The 15,835-nt window shown below is 46.9% G+C and overlaps 1 protein-coding gene across 2 annotated transcripts in view; it reads left to right on the top strand.

Moving 5' to 3' along the window:
- The window catches only part of Cd99l2 (CD99 molecule like 2), an 82,608-nt gene extending 67,247 nt beyond the window's left edge, over positions 1 to 15,361 (top strand). Inside the window, exons 8-12 of one of the 2 annotated variants that reach the window (XM_041640994.1) lie at positions 6,717 to 6,755; positions 7,619 to 7,738; positions 10,855 to 10,866; positions 12,125 to 12,190; positions 13,535 to 15,361. In XM_041640994.1, coding sequence (XP_041496928.1) covers positions 6,717 to 6,755; positions 7,619 to 7,738; positions 10,855 to 10,866; positions 12,125 to 12,190; positions 13,535 to 13,599 — 302 coding nt within the window. In that variant the 3' untranslated portion in view covers positions 13,600 to 15,361. The remainder of the gene's footprint in view (positions 1 to 6,716; positions 6,756 to 7,618; positions 7,739 to 10,854; positions 10,867 to 12,124; positions 12,191 to 13,534) is intronic. The other variant, XM_041640995.1, reaches the window with a different exon arrangement.
- Positions 15,362 to 15,835: the final 474 nt, after the last annotated feature.

The following is a 15,835-nucleotide window of genomic DNA, read 5'->3' as shown; positions in this document are numbered from 1 at the left end:
CTGTGATAAGATGTTAGAATGATAAGGTGTGGTGTTTGAAACCCTTTCCTTATTAGTCCCTGCTGTGATGGGAAATCGTGGCAGTGTCTGAAGGCTGCAAGTTGTGAGTGTATCTGGATCGAACACTTTAAGGGTCCCTCCGCAAGTCCTGGCTGAAGTAGTAACATTTGCTTCTTTCTTGCAAGCACTGTGCCTTTCTTAGGGGAACAGTGTTCTCTTTTGCTTAAAGTGTACGGTAGTCACATTTGTCCCCAGCAACGCCTTTCCAGATGGTGTCATCTCTAGGAAAAAGCCCTCAAAACCTCTAAATGAAACTTCCAGGTGTCAGGAGAACATGGAGCATTTAAAGGGCAAACCCAGCAAATGAGCCAATTACTCCTGGGTGACAATTGCTATTTCCAGATGGGGAGACGAGAGCAGTGGTTGCGTGTTAGCTTGCACAGGATTGAAAGTCTGAGTGACATGCCAGGGGCTTTTCTTCATTAAAAGTACTTCTTTTAGCAAGGAAGAAGTGTTAGGAAATTCTTTAATTAGGCTCCTATTGGAGCTTGTCTTGTAAAGAATAATCAATTGTTGGCTTCAGTTATTGCCTCTGTCATCATAGGTGTCAGGGACATGGATGAGATTCACAGACACCGTTCCTTACACCAAAACAAGATCTCGAAGGGGGGTGAAGGGAAAGCATCACATTTACATAAATTATAAACTCAATTAGTGCACTTCCCAGACTTGAGTCTTCAAGACATAGCTTCAGTTGTTGTTCTTGAGTGGATCTCTGAAGTAATATATTATCTCTTGTGTGGTTTCCTCAAGATAGCATTATGGCAGACTGTGTCTGGCTCAAAATGTGTTTGTTGCGGGGTCCTCTTGCATCTATTAAAGTGAGTCGCTTGTAAACCCCCCACTTCTTTCTTGCCCTTCCTGAACTCAGATTGTTGTCCTTGTTTGCCAACAGCCTCCTCCTTTTTCTAGCATGGATGGAAGAGGTTCCAGAAAGGTCTCTTTGGACTTGTTTCCGCAATCTTTCCAGCTGTAGCCTGAGGAAATAGGCTAGAGCGTCTGCTGCTCTACAGTGTAGAGATGGGGCAGACACTGCCGGGCCCACCACATGCGGGGAGTGTGGCATGAACGGAGGGGAATTCTGAGGAACTCCCCTCAATATGTGAACTGGGTGTTTTACTGTCCCCTATCAGATCGGGGCAAGAGAACGCCAGGGAATGGATGACTGGGGGAGTTTCTGCGGCAGTGAGGGTACCTTTCCTGGTGGTTAGCCCAGCCAGTCAGTATGTTTTGACATGGTTTTTTCATTCGATTTTATTTGTTAACTGAAAGTCTTTGCAGCAATGTCTTTCCCCTTTTTTGTTTATTCTTTTTTTTTTCCTGGCAGGGTCTTATTTTGTAGCCCCAGCTTGCCTGGACATCATGAATTTCCTGCGTTAGCCTTCTAGATGCTAGGTTCAAGGGAGGCACCACCATTCACAGCATTATTCATTAATTTAAAACATTATACTTCTCTTTTTGAGACAATAAAAGCACATTAAAAAATATCTAAAAGCTCTAGCTGTGTCTTATTGGAAGTCTGGGACACTCACAATGTCCTTAAACACTTGAATACCTCCCCAACAGTTGTAGACATTATCACTCTACTGTTCCACGGTTCTGTGTGTCCTTGACAACCGGATGCATCAGGCACTCCGTGTGAGCCATGAGCTGGGCTGCCGTCAGAGAGGGGCAAGCACATGTCTTGTGTCCCTGTCTCTCCTGGTAAGTGGCTCTGTAGGATTCAAGGCTGACATCCATCTGTGCATTGTTGTATTTGTATCTGAGACTTCTCTGTGCACAGCAGAGCTTTTTTCGCAGCATCTTACTCCATTCTCTTTTGCTCTAATAGAATGCCCGAAGCAGAGTAATTAATAAAGGAAAGAAGTTTATTTACCTCACAGTTCTGGGAGCTGGAAGGCCAAGAGTGGTGGCTATCTGCTTAATCTCATGTCGTACCCTAACATGGCAGGGAAGCAAAAGGGCGAATGAGTGCAGACCCATGAGACAAAACACAAGGGCAGGCTCTCTTTGTAAAAACCCAATCTTGTGGTAACTAACCCAGCCCGAGGACAAAAGCCGTACACTGCTGCAGTGGCAATCAGCTTTCCCCACGGTTTCCATGGGAACAAGATTTATTCAAACCACTGCACACAACTTCCTTGCTGACGTAATGCCTCTTATTCTGCAGGGTCCATCCAAGTGATGGTGCTTGCTCTACCTATGTGGTTCCTATCTCTATGGGACCTGCTGTAGCAGTGGTTACCATTGCAGCGGTGATCTCGGCAGCAATGCTAGTCACTGTAGTTACATTTAGGGTCCCTGGAGATAGCTATTCTCTCCAACTATCTGTGTGAATAGATATGTATCCTGAAAACAAATTTTAGTAGAATGTATACCGTAGAAGGGGATCTTGGGCTGTCCTCACACTCAGGGCAGTCCTTTTGCCCCAGCCTCCCAGGAAGTTTGACTGTGTGCTGGGATTACAGGTATGTGTTCCTATACCCAGCGCATGCTCCTTTTAAAACCAGTGTCTATTCAATAAACTCAGTGTGTTTTTCTCTGTTCTGGAGATGACTTTGAAATCCTGTCAGTGACTACTCAGTACTGTATTCCACCATCATTTATTTATGCTGTAGCCTAGCTTGTGTACCGGCTCCTCGGCTTTTCAGCTCTCCACAGTGTTGAATGCTGTGGGGCCAACTGAAAGGCCGCAGTTGTTTCTGTCAGACCAATTCCTGACACTAACATTGCTGGGTCATAAGATGCATACATTTAAAAAAATGTTACTCTAAATGACATTACCAAATGATTTCCCATTAAGGTGGCACCAACCTCCAATTGCCCTGCTAGGAAGTAAGCAGGTATCCATTTTCTCCAATACTAACCTCAATCCACCAAGCATTATGGTTTTGTAATCTTTGTGAATTCAATCAGAACAAAGCATTTGTCCTAGTCATATTTTTCATTTCCTTGAGTCTGTGTGTTATTAGAAACTCAATATATTTTGTGATCTCCTCTTCATGTCCTTGGCCCATTTTTTCTCATTGTTTTGTAACAATTTATTTTATATTATAGAGCCCTTTTTCATATATTACCAAACATTTTATTTAGTTACTTGACAGTTGATGAACCACTGTACCAAAGGTCATAATGAACGAAGTATGTTGCTGTGAACATCTGTATACAAGTACATAGAAGTTTTGACATGGGCACAATTTTCAACTGTCTCGAGGATGCCTGGGCATGGGCATGTGCTCAGCATCTGCTGGAGCCTCTGTGCTGGGTGCAGACATGATGTGAAGGGTCGCCTGGAAGACAGAGCAAACATGCTGCCTTGTGTCTCTCATCCTTTTTTGATAAAGCCCCAGAGGTCAACCTGAGAGCTCCACCCTCATGACCTCGTTTAATCGTAATTGTTTCCCAAAGGCTTTCCTTTCAAATACCATTAACATATGACCCTAAAGATCAAGCTTTTGGCATCAGGAATTCTAGGAACATATTCAAACCGTGGAAGTGATATTGTTAGTGCATGCCATAACTTTCTTCCATGTTTCCAGGAGCTGCTAAGTGTTTCCACGGAAGCTGGGCAATTTCTTACCCTTACTGGCAATGTATGAGGCTTCGAGTTTCTCCACATCCTCCTTTTCATTTCCTCCCCTCCTAAAGTGTGGGGATGTTATGGCATGCTGAGATTCATTTGCATTTTTCTGCTAATTAAGTTTCCTTCTCTGATACGCATTTGTCAGTACTGGGGGAGTTATCATTTGACTTTTTTGTTTGAATATTTGTTAATTTGTTTTGAGAAGGGCCTCTGCTCCCAGTTCCTCTACTTCAGTCTGCTAAATGTAGAAATTACAGGCATGTGATTTCCCTTCATAGGTACCCCAGGTTTCTCTCTCCCTTTTCTCCCCACCTCACTCTTTTGTTTGGTCTCTGAGACTGTGGCATCCTATAGCCCAAGCTGCCCTTGAGTACATAATCCTTCTGTATTAGACTCCTTGTGCAGGGCTTTAAGTGTGTGCTACCACAAGCAATTTATTGCTCTTATTTATAATGCTTTTGAGGCACAAGTGTCTCTGCCTATCTTTCTCTGACTTTCTCGTCTGCTCACATTCACTTGCTCAATTTTGCTTATACGATGACTACTGAAGCTCTTACTTTTCATAGAATCTTTTCTATTTTGTATTTCGGACTTTATGATCATGTTTAAATGCTACCCTTTGTTCCTAAGGTGGTATAAATGCTGTCCTAAAATGTTTTGTGGTCTTATAATTTTATCCACTTTATTTCTGTTAGAAATTTATTTTCATGGACTATATTGAGTTGTTTAATGCCAGTTGGATTTGTCACTTGCCCTTATATTATCTTTATACACTGCATTTTGTAGAGAGCAGCTTGGGTCAGCCTATGCTCCAAGAAAATGAGTTTACCTCAGAGACCAAAGAGGGATGAAGACCATGACTTTGGCCTGAGCAATTCCAGTGATAGGCCAAGGTGGCTCACTTTGGTTCATGTTCATATGACAGAAAGATTTAAACTGAGACACACACACACACCCTCCCTCCCTCTTTGGTCTCTGAGCTCCACCCATTTTCTCCAAGCATAGGCTGACCCAAGCTGCTCTACAAAATGCAGTGTGTAAAAGATAGTATTAGGGCAAGTGACAGATTCACCTGGCATTAAGCCACTCAATGTATGTGTGCATGTGTGTGTCTGTGTGCATATTTTGCACATAACATGGAAGCTAGATGTCAATGTTGAATGTCTTTCTTAATTACTTTCTACCCTAGTTTTTGAAACAGGGTCTCTTCACTGAGCCAGAAGTTCAGCGATTTGGCTAGGCTTGCTCTCCATACTCTGTCTTGAGATGAAAGGAAGAAAAAGTCGAATCACTAAGTCCAAACTCCAGGAAGCTAGTGACGTGAACACATTCACAAAGGGCGCCTGTGTGGATGCTTAACTTTTACCCTTGGCAGTGAGCACTTGTAGGACAGCAGAGGGGACTGACAGGCCAGCACCCTTGGCCTCTGAGCACTGGCTGCTGGAATCTCAGTGCTCGTGGGTCTGTCCTCTAGCCTCTCTGCTTTCTCCTGCACCAGTGATGCTGTCATGTCGGTGCTTAGCTGCGTGTGGGGTGATGATGCGTGCCTGCAAGTCTGTCTAGAGCACTGGCTTTCAGCTTTTGGCTCATGACCCCCTGGGGTTGCATATCATATATCTTGCATATTGGATATTTACACTAAAATTCATGACAGTAGAAAAATTACAGTCATGAAGCAGCAACAAAAATAATGTTATTGTTGGGGTCCCCACAACATGAGGAACTGTAATAAAGGGTCGCAGCATTAGGAAGGTTCCAGGGTAAGGCAGGAAGATCTGGAGTTTCGGGTTGGCCTGGGCTATATACCCTGCCTCAAAAACAGAACAGAACAACAATGCTGGTGCTGTTTTCATATTTTATTTAACTATTTAATGTTTTATGTGTTTGGGTATTTTGTCTGCCTTTGTGTCTATGTACCGTTGCATGCCTGATGCCTAAGGAGGCCAGAAGAGAGTGCTAGATCCCCTGGAACCCGAGTTATCCATGGTTGTAAGCCACCTTGTGGGTGCTGAAAATTGACTCAGGTTCTCTCCAAGAGCATCTGGTTCTCTTAAACCCCTCTTTTAGTAAGTAGGCAATCAGAGATGTTTATAAAATGCCTTTAACTAGAAGATTCAGCTCCACGTAGTAACATAACAAACTTCATTTTCCCTCCCAAGACTTGTTTTTACAGTAGTTTTAAGCTCATAGCAAACCAAGTGGAAGGTACAGAGTTCCCGCATCCCACCTGCTCACCCCATAACCTTCCTTTACTCCAGCGGAGTGTTTTAACACTTAGAAACCGAGACCCTTTGACTGGTGAGGGAAATGTCAGTGCTTGTCACTTCCACCGTCATAGAAGAGCTTGTTGTCTCCATGTCCTAAAAGAGTCTCTCCTAAAATAGTCCTCCCCCAATTTCCACCAATTTCCTGAGAACATCATCTTCTGTCAGTGAGCATGAGGCCCTAGGATGAACTCAAGACAAGTTGACATGGCAACCTGTTGCTTGTCAAGGAGTTGTTCAGCAGGAATGGGGGGTCTCTCTCTGGGGAAGTGTGCATGTGTTAGCCTAACAGTTTTATCATGTGATGATAATATATCACCATAATCAGAGAAATCATTCTATCACAAGGAACTCTCTCCTATGTCCTTCCGTCATTCTCCCTAACCTAAATTAGCATCAGTGCTAATCTGTTCTGCATCTCTATAATATTTGAGAACTTTTTGGATATGAAAATATTATATGTGGCCTTATGTCTTTGTATGTGTTTATGCTTCAACTATTTTGGTCTAGATGTGCAGCAGATACTACTTGGTGTTGTAATTTGCAGTCAGGTCTAATTGCTTTTTGGTCATCCTTCATCTGCCTGCAAGCCTTTGCTCTGTCCCTTGTAAGATGGGGATGCTAAGTGAACTGTCCCTATTGGATAATGAAGAACTAAGCTTGAAGCCAGAGCCTAGGGAGTATTGTATGTAACAAGAGCTCAGTGTATAGAAATAATCATTTCACTAGGCCTTCTGGAGGCCTGAACCTACTCATCTTGGGGCCTTAGGGGTTAAAGCAGATGCTAAATGCCTTTGTCCTTTCCCCAGGTGGTGGCGGTTATGGCAGCACTGATGACCCTGGATCTGGTGGGTATCTATGGCCCAAAGTTTCTCTTGGAACCACAAGGAAAAATAAGACTGGCCCACTCTGGTCTTAGAGATTCTCTTTCCTGGCCTTCCCCAAATGTTTCCGTTAGTCAGCTTTCCATCACCATGAGAAATTAAAGAAGATAAAGCATATGCTGCTCGTGGCTTTCGAGGTGCTAGTGCATGGTCTCTTGACCCGGATGCCTTTGGACCTGTGGGCAAGTGAACTATCATGGCTAATACCCATGGTGGAGAAGGTACTCAGCCCACCTCATGGGTTCTTAGCAATACATAGCTGGCTGTTATAACAAAGCTCTGAAATCCATTCCACTGCAACTCCATCCCTTATTGAGGGTGGAACCTCATGATCCAGTTACTTTTCAAAGCTAGTATTGTTCCTCATTCTGCATAAAGGAAGCCTTCACCTCATGATCCTGTGGAGGGATAGTTCACATCTCAATCACCAGTTATCAATAGAATCAGGAGGCAAATAGCAGAGAAGAGCACCCACTCAGTGGACGTAACATGAAGAGCTAAGCCCTGGCATAGGTGGCCCAGTGGAAACCTAATGAAACAGAGATAATTGGGTATGTCTCTGTAAGAGAGGACTGCAATCTGCCTCTCGTGTTTCTCAAGATGAAAGTCTTTATGGAAGACCAGAAGCACTTGGCAAATCCAAGGGGCACCATGTCATTGCTATGCCATGGGTATCTGTGGCATAGCTCTTCTGCCTGCACTTGGAAATTATGGACATCTGAGTCAGCATAACTAGGGACTCTCAGAGCAGCAGAATCCTGAATGAACTTTTGGCACTTGGAGTTGGGGTCTTGTCTACTCAGTTCTCTCCCTTCTTCCATGTCCAGGCATGTCGACAGAAACTGGCAGCATTGCGGGTGTGGCCAGTGCCCTGGCCATGGCCCTGATTGGAGCTGTATCCAGCTATATCTCCTACCAGCAGAAGAAGTTTTGCTTTAGCATTCAGCGTAAGTATGGATCCAAGCAGGGAAAAGGGGTCAGGCAGGTTCTCACCCTTTCCCCCACCTGCTCAATAGCAGCAGGCTTCCTAGCAGGCACATCTTGTACATTCTTAGAGGCAAAATCAGGCCAAGCTGAAGGTTATCCTTGTCTGGAAGAGTGCATGGAGCCAGAAATGAGAGATCCTTATGACCTCAGATCTCTCCTAGGGCATGTGTGGCCTTTAGAGGCCCAGGGTCATAGCCCCTGTACTGACAATCAGAATAGTATAGTGTCCTCGAGTCTCTTTGACATGTCAGTGGACATCTCCAGGCCTTTTGTGATTCTGGAGGTACCCTTTCTGCTCTTGATTTCTTGATATGTCACCACTCGGATGCCCTCTGCTCCTCTTCAAGTCAGATCATTTAAAAATTTATGAACTCCTAAGTTGTTTGAGGAGTAGTAATGGAAGATCTCTCATCGAGTGATTTTGACTTTCTATGAGTTGGAATTGTGGAGGCCAGATTGCTTTTGTTGTAGGCTGTAGCCACAAGTATGGCACCTGTGGCTGAATCACATAGTTACGGAGGCTCTTAGGCTATTTTTACACCATGGCGTGGAGCCTCTGAGGATGCTGTTGAGGGAGAACAGAAGGACCAGATTTGTTGGTTTTAGTACCACAGCATCACTATGTCAAGTAGAATGTCTCCAGTTTCGGGCTGGCAAGGTTTACTTCAGGGGAGGGTGCATGACTCGGCCATACTTTCTCCCTTTCCTTGTCTTTCTCAGATTTTTTTTTAATTTCTGGGAAGCTTAGGGCCATTTCCTTTGGTCTCTAAATGTCCTTGGCATGGGCTTCTGCTTTTGGTGGTCCCTGGACCAGAGATTCTCAGGAAATTAACCTGGCTTCTGGGATTCTTTGTGTGTGGGCCTGATGACTGTTTTATCATCTGACCACAATATTGCCTATTCCTTTAGCTCTCATAGAGCATTTTTGTCTGGGATGCTACATGCTTGGTGCTAGGGTGGGTAGGAACACGGAAATATTTGGGGATGAAGACTAGATTTTTCCTACCTAAGCATTCTCAAGATGGCCTTGTGAAGAGGTAAAAAGATAACGCTTTGAACCTGAGCTGTGGCAAAGTTAGGAATTAACTGAGGGAAACATGCTATTCTGTGTGACTGATCAAAGTCATTAATATCATTTAGCAAATAGTTTTTTATTAATTTCTAGCCAGTCTCCTGCTCAGTGATGCTCTTAGACAGTGATGGGTAGGCCTGGGACCAGCTGGAGGCCTGGATCTGTCTTCACAACTGCCGAACATCTAATTCTGTTGGAGGCACTGTAGCAGGTCCATTTGTGCCATGGTTTTCTCATCATTTCTCCTCCTATGTGGTTAGGGAAGCCAGTCCAGGATTCAGCTTTAGCAATGAAGAGGTTGCAAGTCCTTCAAACCCAAAGCCTCTTTCCCTGCCCCGATGTGGGAGCCATCAGGGCATACCAGAGCAGTTCACTAGTGAGCAATTCTTCCTTACTCAGCATTCTTAGCTTCTTGTGGTTTCTAGGACCGAGAACTGTTGTGATTGCAAACAACTGTATGTGATGGCCATGCCCATAAACCCAGCATTAGTAAGACTGAGGCAGGGGGATTGGGATTCTATAGCAATCTGTGCGACAAAGTGAGTTTCAGTCTAGCCTGGTCTATAGTGTAAGGCATTGTCTCAAATCAGGTACCCATAGGACCACACTCCTTGCAGAGACCTTGGAGAAGATGCTGCACCACATCTTTTAGCTTTCCAGGCGATCCAGGTGCTCCTTGGCTTGTGACTACATTACTTTAATGCTGTCTCCAACTTAAATCCTGAATGCAGGCATTCTGAGATCCTTACTTGTGTTGGCAAGATCCCTATCCCAGATAAGGTAACATTTACAGGCTTAACAGTGGGGTCACAGGGACTGATGGGAGAGGCCTAGCATAGCTTCATGAGGTGGACAGGTTTCAGTGAGGCCAGAGAGGCACAAAGGGAGGGAGACTGCGAGGGTCTGGGTCCAGCCCTCATCTGTCCCACTTGCTCTGTTAAGGAGATGGCGGTTAGGAGCGCTCCCAAGCTAAACAAGCAGGCTAGGCAGGCTGACTTGCTTACATGGGGCTGGGACCTTAGACTTCATTGTCTCTCCCGCTCCTGCGTCTGTCCTCCCAAGCTGGAAGTCTGCCGTCCTGCGGTGCCTACTCTTGACAAGCCCCACATGTTTCCCTTTTCTGGTTGCCCGTCCGTTCCTCTTTGACTGTCTGCCTTGCACCTCGCCTTCTTCAGGGAGAACCGTTGAAATATACTGGACTTCCCCACGTTCCCTGATGATTGATTACAAGTCACAGCCCAGACCCTGAACTGAACCTGACATTTAAAGTCCTGGCTATTTGGCTTCTCCTTGTCCCCAGGAAGTCTTCCTTCTCCATAGCCATTTCCCCTTTCTATGTGCTTCGCCTTCTCCAGGATACAGCCTTACTGTTCCAGCCTGGGGTGTCCTCTCCCAGCCTTTGTCGTTTCCCCTCTGCATCCCTCCTTTCTGCTCTTACTGTGGCATGGGGTGGCCTCTCCCAAGGAGCCTTCTCTCTGGCCAGTCTGGGACTGCAGCAGCCATGCTGCATTGTGCTGCCACAGCGCCCCCTGCTGACCTTGTTCGAGCCTGGATTAGGCTGCAATTTCCATGTCTGACTAGACTCAGCTTGCACCTCTCTTGACTGTCCATTCTGGAGCTGTGTGAGGCAATGTCACTGCCGCTGTGATAGTGCACAATCAGGAAGTATTCCAAGGGTGCTTGTGTGGGGGGTTAGCTTTGTAAGAAACAGGTGTGTGCTTCTGATCTCCACTGTCTGACTGGATTGCTGATTAGAGTCAAGCGTGGCCTCCAGTGATTGGAAAGCCCCAGGGAGATGGATGTCAGGAGGACCTGCCCCTACCTCTTTGGCCTCCAACCTCTGTTGCTACCAAAGCGGTTCCCATTTTGGGAACACTCAGTTCCCCTGCCCACCCTCAGGGCCAAGTATCAGTTGAATCTCATGTAAATACCTGAAGGGTTTGTTGCCCGGAGCTGAGTTCTTACTCCAGAGTTCTAAGCTTCGTGTCTTGCCTTTGGATGCAGCAGAAGGGCAAGGTAACCATGCGTTTTGACTTCTCATGTTTCTTGTGCTTTGGCCCTGGAAGCCTCACTATTCCCTTCTCCCTGCTCTCTACCTAGCCTCTCTCCCCGGCATTCACTAATTTGCCTGTGACCATACCATCTGTAGCCTTTCCTGACATGTTGTAAGGCTGCCATCTGCCACCTCATCTATTCCCAGGCCCAAGATAACTGGAGTCAGGCATGTCCATGGGGTGGGGGGCACTCATACCCATGGGTGAACATACCCCAGAAGCCACTGGAGGAAAAAGGCTATCTCCTGCTTGCCAAATGGGAGTACGGGCAGTGGACTGGAAGCCCAGGGCACGTCTTCCAGCTCCTGCTCATTGGCACTGGGGCCATCGCCTGCCTGGCTTTGCATGATAGTTAACCACCCCTGCTGGAGAATACTACCTACATTTTTCACAGGCCCATCTGACTTTCCCTTTGAACCCAACAGCTATTATGTCCAGTAAAATCCAGGAAAATGACTTGTGTCCAGTGAGTTGGTCAGTTAGAATCAGAACCCATTTTCCCTGCAGGCCCTCAGTTAAGAGAGAAGACACAGAAGACTCTGGCACTTATACAAATAGGGGTATAGCGCTGCTCCAAGTCCTTGAGTGATGGGTGACCTTTGACCGAGTGAAGAGGATGCTTTGTTGAGTTGCTTCATTGTCCTTGAGGATAATGTGTGTGTGGGGGGGGAGACACTGATTACCAACTAGACTGGAACAGCTGCTCGTACACCCTGGGTCCTCCAAGTATGAGGAAGGACAATAGTCATTCCTGGTGGCTTCCTTGTGCATGCAGTCGCTGGGAAGGTCACATGCTGGCGTTTCCAGAGAGAGCTTCTGTGCATCTATATCTGCCCCTCCTTACCCTGCATCCATCAATCATTCCCTTTAACTCTTGGCTCCCTCTTTACCTCCCTGGACTCTGGGCCTCATATGGTTTTATGGATGGTCTGGAGCCCGGTCATCTGGTACCTTCTTTGCCTTGACATGGTGGCAGTGGTCCTTTATGGAAAGGGGCAGGGGGATTGTTGGGTATTTGATGCATGATGCTGTTTGCGAGGATGGTGATGGTCCTGGGCAATGTGCTCCTTGGTGGCCAGTCTTTGATTCAAAGATGATGTGCTGGGATTCAGGGACGGGGCTGATTCTGGCAGGGTTACTGTCATAGCAGACACAGTCAGGAGTTCTCAGTCATGAGGGCTCCTTTGTTCCCTCCTTGACTTTGCTCTTGCTCTTTGCAGAGGGCCTCAATGCAGACTACGTGAAGGGGGAAAACCTGGAAGCCGTTGTGTGTGAGGAACCCCAAGGTGAGGACTTCTCCATCAGTGCCCCCCTCTGAAGGCTTTCCAAATTCAGTGGCTCCAACACTGAAGACACCTGGGTTAGGGAGGCCCATAAGAATCTGCTTCTGGAATGTCTGCTCATTACAAAACCTTCAGGGGCCCAGGTCTGCCTGTATCCTGTGACTGGTCAGCTGGCCTCCCTGTTTCTTAAGAATTGGGACACTGGCACCATGGTGATGACTTCTAGGTACTTTTGCTGCTCAGCCCAAACTGTGGAATCATCTGAATGTGAGCCCAGGACACCTTACCTCTTTGCCAACACACACATATGGCCTGGGCATGCTTATCCATGGGAAAGGTTTGCATCTAGACCTCTACTCTGTTTTCAACTTTTGTATGTTTGTGACAGAATCTCAGGTAGGCAAGATAGCCTCAAATTCACTTTGTAGCTAGGAGTAGCCTTGAATTTCTGATTCTTGTGACAGAATCTCAGGTAGGCAAGATAGCCTCAAATTCACTTTGTAGCTAGGAGTAGCCTTGAATTTCTGATTCTCTGCTTCTACCTCCTGAGTGCTGGGATTGCAGGTGTATGTTCACCTGTAATGGTCTCTAGAGCTTTCAGTTAGAAAATGGCTAATGACAAGGAGACACATAGTTCAAAGCCAGTTCTGTTATCCTCTGTGGGGTTATTGAGCACTTTTGGGGTTCAGTGGCTACCAGTAATTAGAGGCTACATATGGTAAGGCCAAAGGAGAGGGAGAGGACCATTCCTGTGGCCCGAGATTGCTCCTGGGGAGGCATGGTTTCATGAGGCAGTGAGGTAGCCTGCTCTCCCAAAGCTGAGCCTGTGCTGGCACTGACAAGGAGACAAAAAGAGCAGAGCTACAGGATGGCAGCTATGGAGGCTGGTGCTGAGGAGGGATGAGGCTCTACCTGGTCTGTAATGGAGAGTGAGGTCCCCAGGCCACTGCTTCTGCAAGTTTTTTGGTAGTGCAGCACCACAGATATGGAAATGGCCTGGGTGCAGTGCAGAGGTGTGGATTCTGTCGCAGCTGTAATTCTTCCACCAACCCTGATGAACACCCAAGGGCTGTGATGAATGCTTTAGAGCCACTAATCCAGAAGCGTGCCCATTTTCTAGATGAGGAAATGGAGGCAGGGCTCTTTGTGCAGCCTGACAGGCATCTGCCTTTACTCCCCTTGACCCAACCTGAACTTTGCATCCAGGACTCATGGCAGTCCCTACAGGGCTCGGTGAGCAGGCCTCGGCGGTGCTGACCTGCCCATGCAGCACAGAATTCAACTGCTAACGGGACTTGGGTAGAGCAGAGGTCGCAAACTCCCCTAACACATGTCTTCTCTTCCCAGTGACATACTCCAAACAAGAAACACAGTCTGCAGAGCCTCCACCACCTGAGGCACCCCGGATCTGAGGCCCTGTTCAGTGGCAGGTGCACAGGAAGGGTGCCACCGCTTGGGACCCAGCTCCAGATTTCATTTGCTGACCTTTTCCTCAAGTTTCTTCTCATGCCACTGGCTTCTTATTGTACTGAATTTTCTGTACAAACAAACCTTAGGTGTTTGTGAGTGTCGTTTCTGTGCCCTGTCCTGCAGAGTATGGTGACTCCGAAGAGACTTGGTGCTGAGACCTAAGACCTGCCTTGAGCAGATCACGAGCATTACAAGTTGCTGGGTCAAAGAGACAGCCTGTTCCAGCCTTAGCATGGGAAGAAGGAGGGAGACCAAGGTGAGGGTGTCCCAGAGGATGGTGGAGACAGTGCTGAAGGAGAACATTTCTGCGTAAGCAATCCCTAGGTCCTATGAGACTCTTCATCTAGAATGCCGGAGGCCTTGCTGGGACACTGGCCACTAAAAGCTGTGAGCAGGTTGCTCAGCTAGCGTCTGGTACAAGTGGAGCCTCTGCAAGAAGCAGATCGGCCAGCACCAAGTGCACACACACACACACACACACACACACACACACACACACACACACACACACACACACACACCTAGGCGTTTAAAAACATTTTGTTGTTCTCTCCACAACTTCGGGTTCCTATTGCTCAGCTTCCAGAGAGCTTGTCCAGGTGGGGCACGAGCTCTTTAGTTATTTTAGTGCAAGCATGCATCTCACAGTCACCTCACCCTGAGTTTAGGAATCTGGAGAACGTGGGAGCTGTGACTTGCCGGCTTGATTCCCATTTGATTCCATAAGGGTCTCTGGCTGGCCTGGTAACTTCTGCATTGGAAACGCGTTTTCTACCAGGTTGGGGTAGGTGCTCACCCCTGCCTTGTACATTATCTTATTTCGGTAGCAAGAGTTACAGAGCCTGAGAATGAACATGGAAACCAGGAGCATGGTTGCTGCTTTACTAGGAGCAAATGGGGACGGGGGAGGGGGGGAGGGAAGCTGGTTTAGCCGAGTGGAATGTCACTGCTGCCTTTGTAGTCCTGTAGCTTGTCCTCATTGCTATAGTGAAGAGGGCTCTGGCCATGTTCACTGTGATAAATAACAGGAAACCAAGAACTAGGGCTTCACCAGGCCCAGAGATGCCTGCTACCACCTAGTTGGGGCCAGAGCTGGCTACTTCCTGGATTGTTCCTTTGACTTTTGGCTCTTGGCTTCTGTGAGCTCTGCAGTGAACCCTGCAATTGAAAGCTAAGCTAATTTAATGTGAACTAATAGTTTGTCCTGTCAAAAAGCACTTCAGAAAACAGTGTGTGTCACTGGGAAAGCAAGATCCTACTTACAAAACTCACAGTTCCTCTGGACGACATGATGGCCCCATATATTCCACAGACTGTGAATTGGCTCCTTTACATCCGCTGAGCTGGGATAAGGAACACCCACCTTAAGAAACCACTGAAACCTTGTGCTGTCTAATGCATGCCGTGAATGTGTTTGTTCTTTAAAGACTATTCATGGTGGAGGGCTGGTGGTGTCATGTCTCCAAGCAGCCTGAACACTCGTTCTCTGTGTGTACCTGTGGGCTATGAGATGCCCCTTTTGACTGGCCTTTGGTCCCAGGCAGACTAGGTCTGTGGATCTGATAGGGAGGCTGGAACACTGGGGAAATGGCACCAAGATGGAAAAAAAAAAAAAAAAAACCATGGCCTCAGGAAGCCCCCTTTGTTCTTCAGCAAGTTAATTAGCAAGGGATGCTTGCAAGATGTGTCGGTTTCCAGAACCTTCTAACTTGCTGGTCAGATTGCTGTCAGCTTCCTCAGAATTGTGCCTCACTGACACCAAGGACATCAAGAGACAGCGATGCCACCTTCTGGCCAGTGCTGAGCTAGAGGTGGCTTAAGGAAGACTTTAGTATCTGGCCTGTTGTCGTGTAGCTAAGGTAATCTCAGGGGGGTTGTCTACTTTACCTTTATGCTGAGGCCTGTCTGATGGCAAAAGCCCTTGAACCCCACAGCCATGATGTAAAATAAATGCCCTTTTGTGAAATTGTTTTCTCAATAGCACTGGTTCCAGTGAAAAAGAGCTCTACTTTGCTCTCCCTTAGCTACCTCGGTGCCTTCTGCATAAAGCCCTTCTGCATAAAACCCATCACTCAGCCCGCAGGCGCTAGCTAAGTGGCTGGACAGGCCTGGGCGGGCCATCGGCCTCCTGTTCATACAGTCTCATCCCAGGGGCCGGGCTCCTTCTTCCCACTGGCA

The sequence above is a fragment of the Microtus oregoni genome, unplaced genomic scaffold (assembly GCF_018167655.1).
Source record: "Microtus oregoni isolate MIOR12 unplaced genomic scaffold, Mior012 000067F_000, whole genome shotgun sequence".
Taxonomy (NCBI): Eukaryota; Metazoa; Chordata; class Mammalia; order Rodentia; family Cricetidae; genus Microtus; species Microtus oregoni.
This window is presented reverse-complemented; position numbering and strand designations above follow the sequence as displayed.